The sequence below is a fragment of the Ornithodoros turicata genome, chromosome 4, assembly GCF_037126465.1.
Source record: "Ornithodoros turicata isolate Travis chromosome 4, ASM3712646v1, whole genome shotgun sequence".
Lineage (NCBI taxonomy): Eukaryota > Metazoa > Arthropoda > Arachnida > Ixodida > Argasidae > Ornithodoros > Ornithodoros turicata.
The window spans coordinates 873,918-897,017 of NC_088204.1; the positions used below are offsets into that span (position 1 = coordinate 873,918).

General features: G+C 42.8%; 3 protein-coding genes across 3 annotated transcripts; 1 reads left to right on the forward strand and 2 right to left on the reverse strand.

Moving 5' to 3' along the window:
* Window positions 1-2,510: 2,510 nt before the first annotated feature.
* On the reverse strand, window positions 2,511-10,091 carry LOC135390515 (neutral amino acid transporter 9-like). Its single transcript, XM_064620209.1, has 13 exons — window positions 9,939-10,091; window positions 9,768-9,853; window positions 9,247-9,310; window positions 9,074-9,167; window positions 8,280-8,447; window positions 8,150-8,191; window positions 7,352-7,555; window positions 5,564-5,668; window positions 5,288-5,394; window positions 4,592-4,696; window positions 4,380-4,528; window positions 3,508-3,597; window positions 2,511-3,420 (listed from the first exon to the last, which is right to left on the reverse strand). Exons 1-13 carry the CDS (start codon window positions 10,089-10,091, stop codon window positions 3,240-3,242), a joined length of 1,548 nt encoding a protein of 515 aa, XP_064476279.1. The 3' UTR covers window positions 2,511-3,239.
* A 1,419-nt stretch (window positions 10,092-11,510) lies between these two features.
* On the forward strand, window positions 11,511-19,218 carry LOC135390591 (1,4-alpha-glucan-branching enzyme-like). The gene is given in 25 exon segments (XM_064620343.1): window positions 11,511-11,635; window positions 11,770-11,907; window positions 12,107-12,216; window positions 12,219-12,272; window positions 12,556-12,589; window positions 12,591-12,669; window positions 13,028-13,150; window positions 13,227-13,260; window positions 13,263-13,370; window positions 13,766-13,856; window positions 14,508-14,547; window positions 14,549-14,575; window positions 14,577-14,768; window positions 15,194-15,332; window positions 15,335-15,420; window positions 15,865-15,963; window positions 16,014-16,123; window positions 16,190-16,320; window positions 16,323-16,388; window positions 16,481-16,629; window positions 16,632-16,667; window positions 16,729-16,859; window positions 18,326-18,386; window positions 18,388-18,444; window positions 18,526-19,218. Coding segments are annotated over 24 exon segments (2,100 nt in total). The 5' UTR covers window positions 11,511-11,635; window positions 11,770-11,815; the 3' UTR covers window positions 18,577-19,218.
* Window positions 19,219-21,332: 2,114 nt separating this feature from the next.
* LOC135390595 (histone chaperone asf1-like) lies at window positions 21,333-22,969 on the reverse strand. The gene is given in 6 exon segments (XM_064620346.1): window positions 21,333-21,597; window positions 21,599-21,703; window positions 22,126-22,160; window positions 22,163-22,301; window positions 22,360-22,475; window positions 22,532-22,969. Coding segments are annotated over 6 exon segments (612 nt in total). The 5' UTR covers window positions 22,641-22,969; the 3' UTR covers window positions 21,333-21,489.
* Between the last annotated feature and the right edge of the window lie 131 nt (window positions 22,970-23,100).

Here is a 23,100-nt window from a genome sequence, read left to right on the forward strand (position 1 = left end):
CCACTCAAACTTTGCCCACCTGCACACTGCTGAAGAGGCCCAAGAAGGCCGAAACAGCTCTCAAGTGCTGGTGTGGCGACGTTTGGGACTTGTAAACCCATGTTCTACTTGCAGCCAAAGCTAGAGCTTCGGCTACTCCCCCATAGATGTACTTTACTGGCTTTGCACTGGGGTTTCAGTGGAGAGTCTCCCACCATGACGGGATGACATCACATTATCTTCTGACGCCACTCACTCAAACTTTGCCCACCTGCACACTGCTGAAGAGGCCCAAGAAGGCTGAAACAGCTATCAAGTGCTGGTGTGGCGACGTTTGGGACTTGTAAACACATGTTCTACGTTCAGCCAAAGAGCTTCGGCTACTCCCCCATAGATGTACTTTACTGGCTTTGCACTGGGGTTTCAGTGGAGAGTCTCCCACCATGACGGGAGGACATCACGTTCCACATTATCTTCTGACGCCACCCACTCAAACTTTGCCCACCTGCACACTGCTGAAGAGGCCCAAGAAGGCCGAAACAGCTATCAAGTGCTGGTGTGGCGATGTTTGGGACTTGTAAACACATGTTCTACATGCAGCCAAAGAGCTTCGGCTACTCCCCCATAGATGTACTTTACTGGCTTTGCACTGGGGTTTCAGTGGAGAGTCTCCCACCATGACGGGAGGACATCACATTATCTTCTGACGCCACCCACTCAAACTTTGCCCACCTGCACACTGCTGAAGAGGCCCAAGAAGGCTGAAACAGCTATCAAGTGCTGGTGTGGCGACGTTTGGGACTTGTAAACACATGTTCTACGTTCAGCCAAAGAGCTTCGGCTACTCCCCCATAGATGTACTTTACTGGCTTTGCACTGGGGTTTCAGTGGAGAGTCTCCCACCATGACGGCAGGACATCACGTTCCACATTATCTTCTGACGCCACCCACTCAAACTTTGCCCACCTGCACACTGCTGAAGAGGCCCAAGAAGGCCGAAACAGCTATCAAGTGCTGGTGTGGCGATGTTTGGGACTTGTAAACACATGTTCTACATGCAGCCAAAGAGCTTCGGCTACTCCCCCATAGATGTACTTTACTGGCTTTGCACTGGGGTTTCAGTGGAGAGTCTCCCACCATGACGGGAGGACATCACATTATCTTCTGACGCCACCCACTCAAACTTTGCCCACCTGCACACTGCTGAAGAGGCCCAAGAAGGCTGAAACAGCTATCAAGTGCTGGTGTGGCGACGTTTGGGACTTGTAAACACATGTTCTACGTTCAGCCAAAGAGCTTCGGCTACTCCCCCATAGATGTACTTTACTGGCTTTGCACTGGGGTTTCAGTGGAGAGTCTCCCACCATGACGGGAGGACATCACGTTCCACATTATCTTCTGACGCCACCCACTCAAACTTTGCCCACCTGCACACTGCTGAAGAGGCCCAAGAAGGCCGAAACAGCTATCAAGTGCTGGTGTGGCGATGTTTGGGACTTGTAAACACATGTTCTACATGCAGCCAAAGAGCTTCGGCTACTCCCCCATAGATGTACTTTACTGGCTTTGCACTGGGGTTTCAGTGGAGAGTCTCCCACCATGACGGGAGGACATCACATTATCTTCTGACGCCACCCACTCAAACTTTGCCCACCTGCACACTGCTGAAGAGGCCCAAGAAGGCTGAAACAGCTATCAAGTGCTGGTGTGGCGACGTTTGGGACTTGTAAACACATGTTCTACGTTCAGCCAAAGAGCTTCGGCTACTCCCCCATAGATGTACTTTACTGGCTTTGCACTGGGGTTTCAGTGGAGAGTCTCCCACCATGACGGGAGGACATCACGTTCCACATTATCTTCTGACGCCACCCACTCAAACTTTGCCCACCTGCACACTGCTGAAGAGGCCCAAGAAGGCCGAAACAGCTATCAAGTGCTGGTGTGGCGATGTTTGGGACTTGTAAACACATGTTCTACATGCAGCCAAAGAGCTTCGGCTACTCCCCCATAGATGTACTTTACTGGCTTTGCACTGGGGTTTCAGTGGAGAGTCTCCCACCATGACGGGAGGACATCACATTATCTTCTGACGCCACCCACTCAAACTTTGCCCACCTGCACACTGCTGAAGAGGCCCAAGAAGGCCGAAACAGCTACTAAGTGCTGGTGTGGCGACGTTTGGGACTTCTAAACGCATGTTCTACGTGCAGCCGAAGGGCTTCGGCTACTTTCACGAAAAATTGTACTCATGAACACGGCTTGACGTTCATCCCGTGAACTGCCCTGGAATTGCGAAAATGATTGAATGCGCGATTCGCGAAAATTTATACATCGCGAACAAAAATACGTTTACAGTACTTTCGTAGTATATTACGGCCACATACATAAACTCTTCTGCCCCTACTTTGATTTCTGAACGCCGTTTATTTATTCTATTTGTTTTGGCACAGAAGTTGTGCCACCTAAGGGCAGTGGCACAACAGTGCAACTCCCACAATTCCATGTCATACCAACACTTAGCAGAAGTTACAAGCAGGCGCTCACACTTTTATTTCAGCTGCACAATCAAATACTATTTAAACAGACTGACACTAGGATTAAAACGGTGCAATAATAAATCAATTCTGTAGCAATACAGCCACCCACAATAAAAAATCTCAACCACAATCATAAAAAGGTAATCAAAACCATTAATTTCATTTGTATCCTCTATCACTTCAATGCAAAATAACGTGTAAATAATAAGCCATCACAGTACATATGTGCTCCCAGTGAGCATTTTACGTCGAACACAGCTTAAAATATACTAAATATAAGTAATTTAAAAGACAATACATGATACATATTTCTGCCTCAGTATGCATACATGTATGCAAAGCACACATGAAATTACTGCGATTTCTACATATACACTAAATGTTACTTGTACAGTGAGTATCCAAACTGATATGTCTAGCCCCGAGTTCTCTGTGTGTCTTGATTTACACAAACATGAAGGCACAGTTGATGAGGCATTACTTAACACTGTACATAGCATAGAGCAACTTTCCTCTGTTTCTATCATCTTGTGAAACTTAGCTTCAAAATTTGTCAGGTACTGCTACAGCTAATTTGTAATATCACTGCATGCGATGAATAATACTTTATAGTAGGCACTGCAACTGAAATCTAGTGTACACAGTACACAATTTTTATGATTATTTACAATAACTCTTTGGAGAAACATGTCTTTCTAACTGTGTCTACCACACTGTCTGTCATTAATCTGACAGGTACTCTAAAAAGCACTGAGACACAAAATTGGCCACTCCAAGTACAATGATGAAACTATGAGAGATGGCTTTGGCGACGGTAAGCCGTTTCTGTTGGCGTAACGCCACCATGTAGATGAGGCAAGGCAGCGAAAATATGTACACTAAACCTGATAATGCACCGCAGTATCTGCAATGGAAAGATTATCTATATATAAAAAAGAAGGAACACTATCAACCTAAGAAGGATTGGATTAGAAAATGTTGCACACTTTACCTGAGAATTGTGCCAATCTGGGGCAGAAATATGGCAAAGATGACACAGATGGTGACAACAACAAGGTTCAGGCTCAGGACATGCTTCAGCCTGTGCAAAGTAACAAAATATCATAACACTTTCTCAGTTATACTACACAAGCCAATGGTGCCAGCTGTACAATGCTAGAAGACTATGCAGAAAATTAATGAAACATGACTGTGATGGTTGCCCAACTTGCAACATGCATCAGAGGGGGAGTTCTGTCATTCATCTTTTGAATGGAGGAGCCTTAGGAACCAATAAATTTTAGTTGACTTCAATGTGTACTAAAAAAGTAAACAAATAGATGGAATACGCCTTGGATTTAATTGGAGCCATAATCTCTACGCTACTGCTCTGCTGATTTGTTGCATTCCTACATTGTATTGCCAGCCACTCTTGAATGAATGGACGGACGGACGGACAGAGAGTGGTGCCCCCCGGTGTGTCAGGGCCCATGCGGACGGGCATGAAACCATCAATAACACTGTTCCCTTCATTCTGTTATCTCAGATTAGGACAAAAGGCACCATAAAATGCCAGAGTGCAATAGCTAGTCTCGATCACGTTTTGCTTATTAAAAGCATTGTGCCCACCCACATGTCCTGTTCTGTTTTGTCAGTTCCAAGTATCGTGGCAAACTTAGAGGCTTCGGTCACTGGATATTGCGTGAAATACAAAGAGCTTCAACAGTTATTTTGCTTCGATATTTTCTAATTATTCCCGTAATAATATTTCCCGTATCACTAGTGTGCACAGAGATATTACCCTAAAAAGAAGCCCCTGTGGGTCCTGGGAAACCAAGGAAAATTTCCCGAAATTATCCGTACGAACGCTATTCAGGAACTTACCCAGGGTAGATGCTGTTGTACATCCAGTGCATAAACTGCACTCTCAAGAGATATGCAACCATTGGAAAGAGCGTTGTGTACTGGACCAGCAGAAATATTCTCGTCACAAAAGCCATCACGTCGTTATTTGGGAAATTGTTGAGAAGATTCTGGAAAGGACAAGGAGATAGTAGTGAACACTTTGTCCCCGTGTCGTGCTGCCGGGTACTCACATCTTCGAGGCACTGTTTCGCGAGCGGAAATGACACATAGAATGTCACACCGATGAGCAGATATGTCACGGTGACTAACGCATACGCTATTGATAGGTCACGTACCTGGAATGAAAACGGTTATCAGTTCATTTTTATCGCACTCGAAGCGGAGCTCGGCTCATTTTTGACAGTAAGCATAATTGCAGGTTTTACGTTTGGGATGGTATCTCTGCTCTGCTGAGAAATTTGGAGCAATGCACCACTATAGCAGATGCTGGGGGCTGAGAGCACCTCACTTTCACAAAGTCACGAAAAACGTTACTTTTGATATGACGTGTAGTTTTGCCAAGGTTTTGCCTATGGGAGGGGGGGGCTTAGCCTTAGTACTTATTGAACACCCCTCACGCCTGTCTGCTAAGATGCTAACACCCCGCTAACACCCTCAAACAAGGGGGGAAATTCTCCTCACCCATGTCCGATTTGACCCCTCCCAAAATATTTTTTTGGCTACCCTGCTACCCATTCATATAGGTTTTGTATCAACACTGTTGCAACAAGTTTTTTTTTTTTTTTTTCAGAAAACTCGTAAGTAGGTTTTTGCCTGAATGCACTCGTGGCTTGTAGAAAACCATGTCCAGAGACAGATAGTGCAGACACTTTTTGTTTCGAGATTGTGTTTTGTTCCCTGTTTTCCGTCGTAGGGCAAACACTTACATTATTTTGTGGATTCTTCTGATGTCTCATCATGGATATTACGCAGTTGTGTATGAAGTATGAAAGACAAAGGATTCCCGTCAGCGCTGGAAGCGTTTTCTGTATCACTGCATTTCAAGTTAGCGTCACTTAAAAGCAAGAAGCTGACAGTACACAAGTATAATGTGCATTTTGTTACAGTTGAGTAGAAAAGTAGCTGTATCAGTGGCAGGACTTGAAAGTGGCACTACTGACAGAGCTGGCATTCCTTCTACTGTGGAAACTAATAGGACTTACTTGGGGCATAGAAGACGTCTTCTTTATCGACGAAGTTTACGTTTATTCCCCATTTAAAAGACATGACAAGGATGTAGATGAGGAGGTAGAAAACAGATATGGTACCTGCATTGAGGGATTACATTTGCATTCACTCGGCATCGCATCTTGTCGCGTAATATTTTTTTTATCACACTATCTCACTCTCGAAGGGCAATACATTGAAAAGTAATACAATGAACCCTGATTAGTATGACCTCCATTAATCTGACACGCTCGCTTTATGACAGTTGTCCTTGGGAACCGTTTCGTTAGTACGAAAACTCGCTTATCCGACTGTGACAGAGATTTATGTCACGAGTAGGGTCAAACACGCGTATTATCCCCTCGTTATTACGGCTGCGGCACTTGACCCTCATGCTAGCCCCAAAGGAGAAGCTATCACATACCTCAGGCAGAGGGTGACACGTGTTAAAGCAGACCGTCAAAGTTTGAGATGACTCCTCATGTTGTTTGCCTCGGGATTACGCGTAGCGCTTATTGAACAGCTCAAGTGCTTAAAAAGACAGTGACCACAGGATCGGGTAGATGTTAACAGATTTTTTTTCAGAAATAAATCGTCATAACTATGTTGGCTTTTCTTCTGTCCAGAGGGTGCGCTTGTCTTTAGTATAACAAATCGCTTTATGACCAAGATCCACGGGAACCGCGGTGGTCATATTAAGGATGGCTGACTGTATTGGAAAGTAAGTAAATATTGAGAAATAATGGTTTGCTCCAACAGAGGCTGATGTCTAGATCCTTGCTGGGATCATCCACGATGGGCATTTGACTGATTCACTGTGAAGCTACTGTACCAAAGGGAAAGTTCTGTGACCATGACATTATTAGCGGAACAATCACAAAAACAGTGAACTCTTACCTGTCTTGTGAACAACGGAGTACTCACATTGTGTACGCAAAAGTCAGATTTAAAACGATTCCAACGCAACATTGTAAATAGTACATGTTTCTGTCGGCCTTAAACTTGGTGAATGAATGCTATTTTGTGGATGATAAGCACCAAGTACTGTTAGAGTTTCTCAACGATGTGCCATTTTGCGTACGTGCACTAAGTCTGTTTATTACGATCTTAGATGTAACGAAAACTCTGCTATTACGATCAAATTGCCAGCTCCTGTCAGCCCACCAATTGTAGCACATGTAAACCGGACTTGGATGTATAGATAGTCATGAACGAGATTGCTCGGGTATAGGGATCACGATTCTTCCGGCAGTCAGAAAACATGAAAATCGAAAAGAAAGATTCCCCGTTTATTTCATTGAAAAGAAAAGGAGGAGACACTCTCATAAGCCATAGACTTCAAGTACATTAAAGTGAGAATGTGGTGTGTTTAACTCCGCATAACTGACGCGGATAAGATAAGAGGAGGTTGCTCCCTATCCCCCCCCCCCCCCCCCCGGCGTTTCTTTTTCCAAGTTGCTGCGTATTACGATGGCGTCTGCAGCTCCAGGCTATGCCTCACGTTGTGTTGGCTGTTATCTTGGGAAAGCTTTCAACAGAGGGCTGCACCTATCTAGAGCTAGATAAAATGCTTTTCGTGCTCTCAACAAACATGCCCGTTAAGCGGCATTCTATTATGTTGATCCAATACTACTTCACCAAAGTCTATGTATAACGACCAGATTTCACTTTACCGTCAATATCATTATAAATGGGCTCGACTGTTAACATCTGACTGGACCTTTCAAACACGGTACATGAATGTCACTTGGCATGGACAGCGTGTTAAATGTGGAAGCACATACCAAGCGCATTAAACTTGTAGAAGAATGAGGGTGACTTGAGGTTGATGAGCGGAAAGAGCAAAACGACGAGTACAACGGGCATCGTGGCCTGGTTCTCCAAAACGGTTAAGATGACCGATGTTGAAGACGAGTTTGACGGCAACGACGAGCTAAATCCCACATAACGCTGCGATACTGCATTTGCTTTTCCACAGATTAGGCCACCTGCAAGTAAATTGAGGACAATCGTGAGGCACGCAAACATCTCTATTCAAAGGAATGCACTACGTCCATTAAAAGCGTCTGCCGCGTTTTCGCCATTTTGATTGGACGATATCATGGTCTTGAACTAAAGATTGACACCTTGAGTTTGAGGAGAACTCAAAGGATGACACAACTACACTAACTCAGAACCAGCAAAGAAGTATATAATTTTTACATTTCAGAGCACATTAAGGGGAAAGGATGTTGGTTTGTTTGTAAGAAAAAAGAAAAGAAAAGAAAAAAAAAAAGGAAGAGGATGTTAAGAAGAGTTGTGTCATGGTCTCGTCTGGCTACAAATGTAAAGCGTACTCTACACACAGAATTTTGTTGAAAACTCTGTACGGTGCATAACTGAAAAATGCTCGAAGTAATAGCACAAAATATTGTATCCAACTACTCGATTAAAAGAAATCTTTCTAAGGTTGGTGGTTCTGCAACCCGTAGATACTGCTCTAGCTCTTTTTACGGGCTCAACAGGAAGAACGATATTCCACGGTGCGAGTGCTTTGGACGAGTTAAGGAAATTTGGTTGGATGAATACACGGTAATATTTACTTGACTCAAGCGTTTCAAGATGCTCATTGGCAGCAACATGATCTGTAATGAAGAAGAAGAAAAAGGGAGTACATGATATATGTTTCTGATCCAAGTTGACCAATTGAATCCAAAGAGCAGCTGTACTTACCATAAATGTAAAGAGCTACGTTCGAAAGGAAGTAGACATGAGAACCCAGAAGACTATTGTGGCCCCCAATAGTGGAAGCATGGAAAAGGCTAATGATAATCTCTCTCCCCATTTTCCCAGCAGTGTGTGGCAGACTTCCAAAAAACTCTATGTGCTCCCCAGATGAACCTGAATGGGTGAAAATGGTACGGTTATATGCACTCTGCAGTTGCATGTACTGTTTACAATCATCTGTATAGTCTCCACATAGTCCACAGTCTATATTTGTGTTTAGAAGTCGTAGACACGTTTAAAGCCCCTAGCTTTCTGTGGTGGAAGATTTACTTTTACTTTTTACGCAAAGTGGGACTTACAAATCCGCAGGATTCCGCGGTCGAGAGTGAGCAAAAAAAAAGTGCAGCATACTCCCAAGATCACACATTGAGTATCCCACACAGTTTTCCAGCCTTTTTTTAACTTTTCAGTGCACAAAGAAAACTAGACTCAAACCTGTCAATCTCTCTCCGGGTGTTTCTGTCGCTACATTTCCTTTTGTCCATGAGTTTTCATGAGTAAAGCAAGCATTTTCGGTAATGTCCGGCAATGCAGTCGCGACCGATCGGTTTAACCCGCCAAAATGTTGTAGATCGGTTGAAATACTTGCACAATTTTGTAAGCTATCGTATATTCCGCGAACAACAGACGATTTTGAGGGAAACAGCAGGTTCCGCAAGACACACCCAATTTTGCAATATTTCGCGGAAAGCTAGCGGCTCTAGTCATGTCTGCTCTCCATTGCGTTGTCTAGTACTCACTGATGAGCTGTGGACTGCTGAGAACTCTGTAGGCAGTGTACAGACAAAGTCCTCCAATCGCGACTATCAGCAAGATGCCAGCCACAAAACCCTGCTGAAATGTTCAACATGTGACTGTGAGTACAAGCACCGATATGAGGTGCATAAATGAAACATATGCAGACTGTACTGGCCTGAGAAATTGCCCATGGCATACTGAGCAACGAAGTTCCCATCATTGTATTCCAAATAGCAAAACTGTACAAGAAACACAGATAATTCGAGCGAGATAACAGTTACATTAATCTATCAGGCTGCAACAACCAACTGTGATCTTTAATGTAAATGATATGCAGATAAGCCATTATATGAGGTGTACTAATTAAAAATAAAGACAAAAATAATAAATAGAATTAGCGCATGAGTATGACCTGCAGAAAAACTATTCGAGAGTTCACAACAGCAACTTGCAATTAATTTTTATAACGTGGCCCTACACAAATAGCACAAACCCAGCTTAACAGTTTACACAAACATGGATTTCAAATAAATAATGCAAGCACAAAATCATTTTGATAACGCGGGACTACGTTAATTTTTATGCGAACAATACCGTTCCACAAATATGTTTTGTGCGAAGAAATGTAAGTACATTATGGAGCATTTCAAACTTTGCTTCTTTTTTTTTTTCCACCTCGCAGTTAAAGTTACTTACATCGTAACAAAACTGCTTTGCTCTTCGTGTTGAGTATTGAAAAAAGGCACAAAGAAATACGGAGGTAGTACATGGTCTGGAATTGCCTGCAAGAAAAGTATGAGGAAAGGAATTTCTAACTGTAACAAAACTAATATATGTGACAAATAAACGGTGGTCAACGCTGCGTACCAAGATTTGGGACGCTGGTTCCACCAGTCGATTGTAGTAGCGATATCGGCTGTAATTAGCCGCCACGTCTGCATCGTTGATCACATAGCCACGTTCACCAATGGATAGTGGAACGGCTTCCTGCACGATGGTGTCATTGCGACAGAAAATCATGGAGATAGTGAAATAATAATAAGGACTGTGGCAGATTGTCCAAAATCCAACTGGGAGCATTAGTGCAGCACTTGCGCAAAATAAACTGCTCCAAGTCACTCTATCGCGCCATACCAGATTAGATGACGTTGCCAGATATCAGAAACGCTGGTTTTTGTCAAACTGTGCCTGCACATCACCTCTATCTACATCCCAGTGTTATGTTACCTCAAATGATAATGGCGCCTACTATTCGCCTCCGGGTGTACAAGTGGAAAATTTCCCCCTTACACACACATTCTTGCTGCCTGAACCACGAACCCTGCCTTTTTGGTGCCTCTGTCGCCGGGCTCGGGGCAATTGCATAATGCAAATATCAAAGATATGTTTACGGTTATTCTACATAAACCCGTCCTTTAATACTGAACTATAGAAGGAACGCTAAAAAGTGTATAAACGTTTCTTTCTGTGTACAATAAATATATGCAGCAGCTCAAGATTATGTACGGAACAACAAATGTGTAAAACTGTGTGCCAGATATATAAAACGTAGGTATGTTGAATAAATCCACGAAAGGTATCATGTACAGTGCGTCAATTTCTTATGAAGATGACAGGAAAGACTGTAATAAAGGAAGGATGGAAATGTAGCAAATGTCACATGCGCAATCTTGTGGTGGTACCCGAGCGCTTTGGGTCTTCACTGCACATGCCAGAAACCAAACAATGTTTTGCGCAATGACGTCTCATTTCCTTGGGTGCCCTATTGTAATACTTGCTACCGACGATGGAAGTACCACGTGCTAGGTATCTACAGCACGTGTCATTTGCGCTTCCATCGAAACGGAGACACGAAATATCCCATGATCGTATTTCGTCGCAAATATTCCATTGTGAGCACAAATTAGGGCAGAACCCTTTCGTTATCCCTTTCGTTACCAATTGTACTTGCACTTCTTGCAAGGAAATGGCAAGATCAAGGCAACGAAATGTTTTTAAAGAACTCAGCTATGTTGCCCACCTCGTAGATTGTGTTGCCTTGTCACTTGAGGCAAATGAACTTGCGCTGCGCAGGGAATCCTGTCCACCTGGTCCGCTGGGTTCAGGGAGGGGAGTGTTTTCACTCGGTTCATCCATTTCAGGAGTCCTTTCGCTTTCTTTAGGCCATCGGTTTTCTCATTTCTATGCAATTGCAACAGTACAGCTCTATGCAACGGTACAGTACCAGCTCTCACCCTCTCACGTCCACCAGATCCCAGATATCCACCCCCGAACCAAATGAAATATGAACCTAGCGAGCAGTATTGGCAGCATTCCTATTTCCTTGAAATTCTATAAACTGTAATATTGAACAAACAAAAATATTTTGTCAATTCTCGGATAACTACGACGAGAAACTATTACTTATCTTGTATTTTGTTTTCCGTAAACAAATCATAGCAGACGACGAAGTGCCCACGGAGCGACTGACAACAGAGGCTACCGGCTACCGTGCTACCCGGTCCTACCGTTCAAAATACTTGTTCGCTCCGTTCGTCATCTGCTGTTCGATTTGACGGCTTGAGGTGTGATTTACTTTATTTTGTCAAAACTTTTTGGCAGTATTAGCATATACTTTGGTATTAGTACATGCTGTAGCGTAGCTCCTTAGGTTATGGCACCTGTTTTCATGCGTTATGTTTCATTTTTCTTTTCGAAGAAATTTCGAACTCGTTGGAAGTGTCCCGTGAGAGACAGCATTCACCATGTCGTTTATGGACGTGGAAGTGCCAAGGATTGACAGGTTGTTCCACGATGATCCGTACCTAAAGCCGTTCGAGAACGAAATCAAGCGCAGGTGAGCGAACGACCTTGAGACTGACATTGATTATAAAAGATGCGGCACCACCATGTCGTTTTAGTTGAAAGATGTCACCACAAGAATGATGCGAATGTTTGTGTCATTATCTTATTTTTTGACTGCAAATGTATGTTTTCGTTGCTGCTTGCGTTACAATCGTGCCGATAATGACGCACGTACACCTGTATTCTTTCAGGTATAAGTGCTTCCAAGACATAGTTGAAAGCATAGAAGCATCAGAAGGCTTATTAAACTTCTGCAAGAGCTATCAGGAATTTGGAATCCACTGTCTTCCTGACAACAGCATCTATTGCAAGAATGGGCACCAGGAGCAGAAGCTGTTTTTATACGTGGAGATTTCAGTGAGTATTTCATCTGAAACATCAATAACCCCCTTATGATGCTACACTTTCAATTCCACCTTCGTTGAACACAGCATTTAAATATGCCCTCAACGCCAATGGAAGAAAATCGCGGATTCCACGTGCAGAGTGTTGTTCACAATACGCAGCAAGCAAAACCTAATTTTTCCTTTCAAATAGTCGTGTCCTTTGTGTCCTTTGTGTCGACGAGATTTTCTTCTCTCTCCTGTGATTATGTGTCTAAGCATCAGGAAAGATAGAGGGAAATACCCTCTCTTTTTAGATGGATGGGACCGATTAACACACCGTTATAAGAACTGGACTTGGAAAATGGGAGTTGACAATTCCACCAGATGGTGACGGCAATTGTGTCATCAAGCATCTCAGTCGTGTCAAGGTGCAGTACAGTCATCTCATCTCTTCTCACAGTATGAAATAATTGCTTACATATATGTGTATACTAGTATTACTGGGGGGGGAATCGAAATGGTAAAACGGATGGAAATGACGCTGCGCTTTTTGGAGCTCTTTTATGTTTGATTAGAATGCAGTCCGTATAAATTGCAAAAAATATGGCTTTGCCAGACAACCTGTAGCTTATGAAACATTTTTTGTAATAAGCTGATATGTAATTAGTGAAGCGTTTATGTGTAACCAACCGTAATCCAATATGCCATTCTTGAAATTAAGCCAATATATAACAGTTGACACTTTATGTAGTAAGCAGGATGTTTTTGCAATGCACATGTATGCAGATTGTCATAATGACCAAGAATGGAGAACTGTTGGATAGGAACTCTCCGTGGGCACCTTACGTAGTCCAGAGTCCGGAAGGTCCAATATTTGAACAGCGTTTCTGGAATCCACCAGAGGTTGATGTAAGGCAACATGAAACTGTGTTTGTTAAAAGTGTGTTGGCAGATCAGTACCGGGGTGTTTTTTTTTAACCAACAGCGCTACACTTTCAAGCACAGCAAAGTGCCCACACCAGCAGTCTTCGTATCTACGAGTGTCACATTGGTATTGCCTCCGAGGAATACAAGGTTGCCAGCTACAAAAACTTCACGTACAATGTCATACCACGGATCAAAAGACAAGGCGAGTGTTTCTAAGTGCCAGATTGATAAGGAGTATAATTTAGGGCAGATGGTATTTCTGCTTCAGGTTTGAAAATGTGGGTGTTTCTCACCATGCATTATTACAATTTTACGGTAGTTAGAAGCAGACACAGAGAGCGTGTCTAGTTAACCAGCCAATGCCAACACGTTATTTCTGAAGGAGAAATTTTACATCTATTTAAGCGCTGCGTAAAGAGAAGATAAAAATTGTTGAAATTATCTGTTCGTGGCGGGTGTGTATTTCTAGTGCTTTTAATATTTCAGAAATTTCTCTAGCAGGGCTGAAACTAGTGATATTGTTAAGTGTGACCCATTTTTCTAGCTCTGCATCACCCATTCTGCTCATTCTTCTTATTTTGAATTAATCACACACAGGTTACAATGCTCTCCAGATTATGGCGATCATGGAGCACGCCTACTACGCTTGTTTTGGCTATCAAGTTACAAGCTTCTTTGCCGCATCCAGGTGAGTACTTTGAGATTTGGCCAAAAATAGTCTGAGGCAAACTTCCACAGGGTGACTGTGAAGCAAACCCCTCTAGAAACGCTAGCTAAAGATTGCAACAATAACAAGAAAAGGGAAGTATAATGAAACCAAAAAAAGAACATATATGTATGAACATGGTTTCACAAATGTTACGCACATTTGCAACTTGCAGGTCAGCATTTAAGTGTAAAAAACTATGCTTCTTCTATTTACTATATACTTATAAAGCTCTGGTGTTACAGTTTATTTTAATTTTATGTAGTTCCTCAGTTAATTTTAGTTTGCTTCATTCAGCTTTATTTCATAAATTTCTCTAAATGATATGGTAAACGATTGCAATAATTGGGTCCTGCAGTACCCGAATTGTTAGCGTAAATAATTTTCGTTTTCGTTTTCTGTTATGTTTCCCTGCAGGAAAACTCTACAGAAAAGTTGTAACTGAAAAAACAAAAGGTGAAAAGCGACACAAAAATTTGGTCTACTAACAAGGTCTAAATTGAAGAAGGAAAAATTCTTTGAGCTGTCACTTTATTAATTGCTAAACTCCTGGTATCCCTAGGGGAGCATCTCTGAAAGTATTAATTTTTCTTCAGTAGTAACCACTGTTTTTTTTTTTTTACTTGTCCAAAGTCGTTACGGCACACCAGAAGAACTTAAAGAGCTCGTGGAATATAGCTCACAAGGAAGGCCTGTACGTCAATGTTGGATGTTGTTCATAGTCACGCATCCAAGAACGTCATGGATGGCCTCAACCAATTTGATGGCACCAATGCGTGTTTCTTCCACGACATGGGTCGTGGAGAGCATTCCCTGTGGGACAGTCGCCTCTTGACTACACACAGTAAGCTTAATATTATTTCTCTAATTTCTAGATTTGCATCCCAAGTCAGGGTGTGTTTGTAGAGGGGCATCGTAGTTGTGGTGTTGGGAGTGTAACATATACTACTATTTCAAAGTGATTCTTTGTGGTAGGTCTTTTCCGTACATGCTGCTTCTCTCATGCGTCTGAATGTGTGAACAACAGATCATGAAAGTGTAGCAGATAAATTGCATCTTTAATTATATTAGTTGTCATCTTTTGAGTTGCTACAGATGGCTATGCTGCCATTGAACAATACCAAAAGGACAAGATGCTGGCTGAAATTTCATGGCATAGGTTTTCAGCCTTGCTAGAAACGTACTCTTGCATTGATGTAGACAACGCAGAAGTGGACATTGCAGTTGTCGCTATGGGACTGTCCCAAATTGAGCAAATTTCGTGTCGCCGAAATGTCAAAGCGATAATAGTATTTCATTGCAGGGAGGGAAGTTCAGAGGTTTTGCTGTCCAACCTGCACTGGTACCTGAGCGAGTATCAATTTGACGGATTCCGCTTCGATGGTGTCACCTCTATGCTGTACCACACTCATGGGATTGGCCACGGTTTTAGCGGAGATTACAACGAGTACTACAACATGACGTAGACACGGAGTCTCTGGTTTATTTGATGCTGGCAAACCATATCACCCACATGTTCCATCGAAATGCTGTCACTATTGCTGAGGCAAGTATTGTTTGTCACCTGAGTTTAGTTTGCTCTCCAACCATCCTTTGATGGACTGATGGTGGACTTGGCGATGCGACGTTTTCTATCAACAAACGTCCCAAGCTGTACGCGGAGTGGATGGTGGATCACGAACTGACAAAGGCTGGGAAAATTGTTTCTGAATGGATTGCTCGGGACGTGATACCTCCAATGTTGTAATGAGAAGCTTCGGGGTGACCGGTAGATGATTTGCAAAGCACCCTCGGTGGTGCTGTGTTTTTGGGTAAAAAAATATGCATTCGGTACGCGAGTACATAAACGTCAATCTGAGCAGTATAGTGTGTAATCGGCACTATAAAATCGTTGCAGTCCATACGGTTTGGATTCCTGCACAGAGAGATCTATGCGTGATGTCAGTGTGACGACAATTGCGCGAATGATTTATCGATAATTAACATCCAGGATGTGTCTGGAATGCCAGCCCTCTGTCGTCCAATTGCCGAAGGAGGTGGTGGCTTCGACTACAGGCTTGGCATGGCTATTCCAGATATGTGGATCAAGGTACGGCATTCTCAAGTGGTTGCAACATGTACTAATTGCACTTGTTTCAGCTTTTGAAAGAGTACAAAGATGAAGAATGGAACGTCGGCCACATTGTGCACTCTCTATCCAATCGCAGGTGGAACGAAAAAACCGTGGCTTATGCGGAGTCACTGACCAGGTACAGCTGTTAGTTGTACCGAACGACTGCCAACCATTAGCACACGAGTGGCTGGTAGTTACAGAGCACTCGTGCCTTTGACAAAATATTTCAGGCCCTTGTTGGCGACAAGACAGTTGCATTTTGGCTCATGGACAAGGACATGTACACTCACATGTCCTGCCTCTCACCCATGATCCCCCATTATGATCGTGGCCTTTCCTGCACAAGATCATTCGGATGATCACTCACACCCTCGGTGGGGAAGCCTGGCTCAACTTCATGGGTGGGCTGCCCTATTCTTTGCATCTTGTAATCAACAGCGATTTGTAGTATTGGATTGCTTCACAAAGGCAATTTTTCAATATTTCCCCAAAGGCAACGAGTTTGGCCACCCCGAGTGGCTAGACTTCCCAAGGATTGGCAACAATGAGAGCTACCACCATGCACGTCGCCAGTGGCACCTCGTAGATGACGACCTGTTGCGCTACAAGTTCCTCAACAGCTTCGACGCAGCGCTGAATCAACGCGGAAAAAAAAATACCACTGGCTCTCAGCACCGCACGTGAGTGACGCGGGATTTAACGTCTGTGCGTGCAAGAAACTTGTTTTTTTTTTTTTTTAAGGCATTCGTGAGCTGGAAACATGAAGACGACAAAGTGATTGCGTATGAGAGGGCAGGTCTCCTGTTTATCGTCAGCTTCCATCCACCAAGAGTTTCTCAGACCTACAAGCTCGGAATTGAAATTCCTGGAACGTATTCTTTGCACGTTTTCACATTTCTCAGTTGCCAACCAGTTTTCCATGTTCTATACACACTGTTTCAATTATTTGCATCCATTTTCTTGCTACGCCAATCTGCACATTTTTGCACATGTCAAATTCAACAATATGCTATAATAATACCCCTGTCACATGGGCAGTTTTCAATGATAATTGAAACAATGGTGATTGTAATGTAACTTAACAGCTAACGTGTCAACTTCTCAAACAGTATTGGGTCCAGTACTTCCTGACAGGTTGACACCAGGGAAAGGTAACAATCTTTTTCGTTTCCGTTACCACCTTCGTTACTAGCCCATATTTGTTTTCAGTTTCGGTTTCCACCATCGTTGCTTTCGTTTCCGTTACATTTCTGTTTTGGTTTTCGGTAACGCCCCCACCCTCAAGCTTTTTGTTTTCATTCTTTCTTTCTTTCTTTCTTCTGTTTTACAAAAGAGACCATTGAGACCGTGACAAAGCTTAATCCCTCTACGTTCTGAAGCCTATTTTGAGGGACTTCAGGATACACGCACACCAGAGACATTTATTCAAAATACACGTGAGGAACAACGTGAACAGCTAATATGAACATGGTTTCCAGGAATGTTACTCCTTGCTTGCAACTTCCAGGTCACCATAAGCATATGAGAACTATGCTTCTTCTATTTACTGTATACTACTTACTTATATGCACCAGTTTGATAGTTCATTTTAGTTTTAGTTCTTCAGTTAACTTTAGTTTGCTTCATTGAGGTTTATTTCATAAATTTATCTACATGATATGGTTATGGCAATAATTCGGGTCCTGTGGTGCCCGAATTATTACCTGTAAATTATTGTCATTTCTGTTTCTGTTTCAGGTATTCTACTGTGCGATATCCGTTTCTGTTTCAGTTGACAAGCCTGGTGGCACTAGGCCATTGTTCAGTGGCCATTGGTTTCAAGGGTGTACTTTGCAACCTGTCAGGGAGAATTGAGTCCAATGCTCTTCGAGAAGTTGACACGCTTGGTGGCATTCTGTGCATGTTCAATGATCATTGAAACCAATGGCAATTGAATATGCACATAATACCACCCTGCATGTAACGTGTCAATCTCTCAAACAGCATTGGGACCAGTGCTCCCTGACAGGTTGACACGCTTGGTGGCGCTGCGCACGTACTCAATAGCCATTGATTTCAATTATCCTTGAAAACTGCCACGTAACACGGGTATAAGAAACGCTCGCTGTGCAAGTTTGACACACTTGTTAGTGGTCCCGATGCTACATTGAAAATTTGACCTTGAACCGCAGCCGTGGAAAGGAGAGACTTACCCAGTGGCTTACTTTTTCTGAGCCTCTAGCTGGCTTCTTTCTTACTACATCTTGTTTCAACTGACTCACCTCAATGGGCTTCACGTTGAAGAAGATGGAGTGTCTGGCTGCGTAGTCCCGCTCATTCAACTTAACCGGACATAAAGATACTGGGTAGTGCTCGACACAGATGCGGGAGAGTTTGGCGGCCACAATCGGATCGACCACACGTGTGGACGCTTTCACCTTCGAAGAGCCGTATGCAGGGAGGAAACACTCCATAATGGTGAGTCGGATACAGATTACTTACTACATGTTTACGTAAGTCACGCATAAATGTTACAAATACTTTTTCTCATCCTTTCAGACCTACATACCTAGTCGTGTGGGGCTAGTCTATGCAAAGGTAAAAGGATAGGCTGTGGCGAAGCAAAAAATTCACCAAAAGTAAAGGCGGAGGAAAAATGACTCGTTTTTTGTTATACGTCAGGGTCTAGAAACTAGATTACTATTTTGTGTACATTAATTTGACGCAATCTAGGCAAATAAAACTTATTTTCTACATAAAACGGTACAAAACGTTTGTGCTGCGAAAATTTATGCATAAACGTAAATTTTCGGTACTAAGTAACAAGGCCGGTCAGTGTCATGCCCTTGTCATACGGGAAGCATAAATGTCATTTCCAGCGAATGACATTCTGACTAAAAGTCACTCGTGCTATGTAGAGACCATTCACAAATGATGACATTGATGCTCCATAATGCAAAAGGGCACAAACTGGGAATGACGCCAACACAAGACACAAACCAACAAAAGTAGTACATATAATGTCCAAACCACATGTCACAAACTTATAAACACACCGCGTGAGAAAAGCATGTTTATTCATCGTGCCTAGAGACGCCTTCAATAAGCCCTTGTACTTTAGCTAAACCTTGTTACACTTTTGGTCCTGGTTTTTTCGATGACGCATTTTATACCTTTACCTCCTCTTTTTGTCGCACAGTACGTTATATGTTTGTGACACGTGGTTTGGAAATTAAACTTTTGCTGGTTCGAGTCTTTTGTTGTCCTTCTCTTTTTGCCCAGACTCGAGGGTTTTGCATTATGGAGTTTGTCCACCAGCTGGCCCGCATTGATGCTCCCTAAAGTAAGGAACCAAGAGTATGTTCCTACTAACGTGTTTCTTTTTTAAACCCTTTTCAAAGCACCCCAACATATATATGGACAACACGAAACTTGAGTTGCTGATGCTCACTGGGAACTAAGATTGATCTTTGCGCATTGTGTCAAGTCCTCCTTTTAATGTTGAGAATAAATAAACTCGTTAAAACACGTGACAACAATAAAACGGGACAAGGAGGAGAAGTACACAGTACGAACACTAACTTGCACCTGCATGTATATTCCTAAACCTTGAGCAACCGCCCAAAGAATGCGAGGGAAGAAAGGCTCATGATGAACAGAATGACCAAGCAGAAAACTAAACTCTCTTTTCTGACACGAGCATTATCACTGCACCGACGGATGTGAGCGGCCTCAACAATATCTTCGGCCTTCAGCCTTCGACCTATAGTAGACTCATTCAGATAAAGACAACTCCCAATGTTGGGCAGGTTGACCACCCATGCATAGACTTTGCATGCATAGACTAGAAGGAAGCATGCTCCCTCCATGCTCATTTAAACAATGACCAGTTTGACCAATGTAGACTCTGCCACAGCTCCAGTAAACCACAGCAGTAGCCCAGCAAGCGAAGGCCTTTGCATGCCTTTTTCCACTCCCTTTGTCCTCACCCTATCACACAGCTTACTTAAAGTACTTAAAGTAAAGTACAAGTACCCGTCAAGTACATTGCAGCATTTGCATAGGACAGAATGTCACCATTTGGTAGTGTTTTGGTTGACTAAATGGCAATGCAAACATTTTTTTTGCAAATGGTAGTTCTGAAGCCCAGCCAGTTAGCGCTTACTCATCAATATGAAGTGTAACAGATGGCATAATTTCTTTTTGCATCTGCAGAGGCAATCAGCTGCGTTAGTGGAAAGTATTTTTATTTCCCTCATCCGCGCATCTTTTGGCCTTGTACTATGAAAAAGAACAGCAATCCATTTTTTGGATCAAAAACACCGCTTAGAGACACAAAACTAGTGGATGTTTTCCCATTTTTTGTCTTTGCGTGTCCGTTGTCTTGATTTCTGCCGCTTCACAGGCATTGCCTCGCGTCTATTAATTGTACTATGTGTAATTTATGTTGTAATAAAATTGAGTTGAGTTGATTAAAAATGTACCTAAAGTAAAGTACAAGTACTCAGAAATGTACTTGAAGTACTTCTCATTCACGATGGCAATGGACAATTTTGAAGGTGTATAGAATTACCACACGTACACCAAATTTTCCAGCAATTCTTACGTGAAAGCACATGACTTTGTTTAGAGACCATCTGATAACAAGAAGCAATACCCTGTGTAGAAGTTTGGTATGGGATGAGTTGCGAGGAAGAACTTACGAATTACATATCAGTCGCACAAGCTTCCGTTGCCGTTTTACCTTGTAGAGGTGTAATAGAACCAGAGTTCGCTCTTGTCATTCGGATATGTCATTGTATGTCCCAGTGTGGCAGCAAACAAGTAACGTTCCACTGGAAAATTCTCTCTCCACAATGGGCCATGGTGGTTATAAATAGGGTGCAGGGGGTCGGAAATTGTTTGCCGGAATTTCCGGAAAATTTTTGGTTTTTCAGATACCTTTCTGGAGAATCTCCGGCAATTTGGAACTCTGATGGGCACCCACAGAATATTGCCAAATGAAAACACAAAAAAAGTCTGAACCCTAGTTATAAATAACCCGATACCTACGAGCTGTGCTTGCAAAAGCAACATCCACTACTACATCTCTAAAATCATGACTGGAGAGTCTACAAAACAAGTCTCTCACGCTGTCAAGAGAAGACCACATTCAAAACTAGCAAGCGATCTTTTGGTCAAAAGAACGCAAGTGTGGTAGACTGGACCTAAACGAGGACTACAAGCAGATCTTTTGCTGCTTTTTTGTCGAAGGACTGGCGACATAGTGACTGTTGTGGGTCCCTCCCCCTTAACACTACGGTACATACATCACTTTCATTTAATGAGACTGTAATGAGACAAGGTGTAATAAATCAAACGTGACAGGCACATGTAGAAAAATTTATTCGATTAATGTAAACCCAAAATGTGACGAGACAGCAATGTGTAGCTTTTCGAGGAAGACCATGTGGGTTTCACGCCGAAGGTGTTCATAAATAGGTAGAGGTTCTCTCACAGCACACACAGCCACCAACAAGAGATTCACGCAATCTCCATGCTCTGATTGCTGTCGTGGGAGATTATGGGAGCTTTCATGAGCAGTCCGACACTGTCTTCCGAGGCGGGTGGTCGTTCCCATCTGGTTGGATCGACGTTTGGACGACGCCGGTGGGATGTTTTCGATGCCGGGATTGTCGTCCCAGTCGATTTTGAATCTCGTCACGCGTGGGTTCGTCGCGAGGATGTTCCGCTGGAGCTGGAAAACAAACAGGTGTATGTCTACGTGAACTCCAATGACTACTTTTTGTTGATTATATATTAGGCTGACTTTTTCGGCTCCCAATTATTCCCTCCCAAATAGGTTAGGGCCAGTTTGGGTTAAACCCGATTACTCCCCAAATTCTAATCACGTATCGGGCTGTATCCAGCATCACGTACGCATATCTGATGCAAGTATTTGAGTGCCACAATAAAGCGTGCAAAGCACATTGACGTTACGCTCACCGCATATACGTATATGTTTGACCAACACTTGCGCAGAAAGCAAACAATAGCAGCCCGATAACACCCGACTGTATCGATAGCACCCAATTTTTCCCCGTTGAAGCTGGTAAACGCATCTAACCCGGAAAAGTCAGACCCCACATACAACGTCAATTGTATATACATAGTTGTTACCCTATCAAAGTGTGGTGCTGCTGGTGGATTTTCTTAAGTTCGGGGTCTGTGTACTCATTGTTGACATAATAGCCGACTCGAATAAATTCCTTCCCTCTGTAAGAACATGTTAGTAGAACAACCGTAACACCGACTGCGTCCTGGACAGGAATCTTGCTAGAGTCCGGGGGATCAGCCTGCAGTGCAAAAACAGATTCAATTTAAAAAAAAAAACATGATGTTCCACAATTTTACCTGGAACACAAACAAATGCCTTCCCTCAGGAACCGGTCCAACGTAAACTGTGTCCAATATCTGGTCGTAGTCTTCGCTTTCCGCAGATCCCACGTAAATAATCTTCCATTCCAAATCTGAAGGGAAAAGTTGGAGCGTTAGAATGGACATTGCAACCACATTAATTCGTCACCTTCTTTGAGTTCCTCGATGCATTCGAAAGTTATTTCGAACTGGAAAGGGTTGGAGAACAGCGACGGATTGTCCAATACAACAACATTGCAGACGTGTACTTTTGCCATACTCGGTATTTGTACTGCCGGCGCACCCGCTGCACCCTGAGATAAGTTCGTATATACTGTTAGTTTAACTCGTATCAGACTGAGTGACTGAGCAACACCAGCAAGAGGTCTGTCACTTCTGTGTGACACAACTTACGCTTCAATTTATCCGCAATCAGATATTTTATGACATACACATGTTACAGCAACGTAGAAAACGTCGAGTAATATTTAAAAAGCCAGCGCTATTATGAATGATCGTTTACGACGTAAAAAAAGTGTTAGCGTGAGCTGAGCACACTTGCAGAGATAAATCGTAACGTTTGGCGGGAACGTGTGTGTACCTCGCATACATCTTTTTTGTTTACATTACGGTCAAATACAATAATTTAGTTGTAAGTCTTTTTTTTTATTCTACTAGAATGTATAAATTTAATACTGTTTAAACATAAAATAAAAAGCTAATTCCAACTTCGCCTTT

Coding starts and splice junctions, on each gene's coding strand:
- LOC135390515 (XM_064620209.1), bottom strand. CDS start 10,091: ATGATTTTCTGTCGCAATGACACCATCGTGCAGGAAGCCGTTCCACTA. Junction 9,854..9,938: donor AACCAGCGTCCCAAATCTTG/GTACGCAGCGTT, acceptor CTTTTCTTGCAG/GCAATTCCAGACCATGTACT. Junction 9,168..9,246: donor TGCCATGGGCAATTTCTCAG/GCCAGTACAGTC, acceptor TGAACATTTCAG/CAGGGTTTTGTGGCTGGCAT.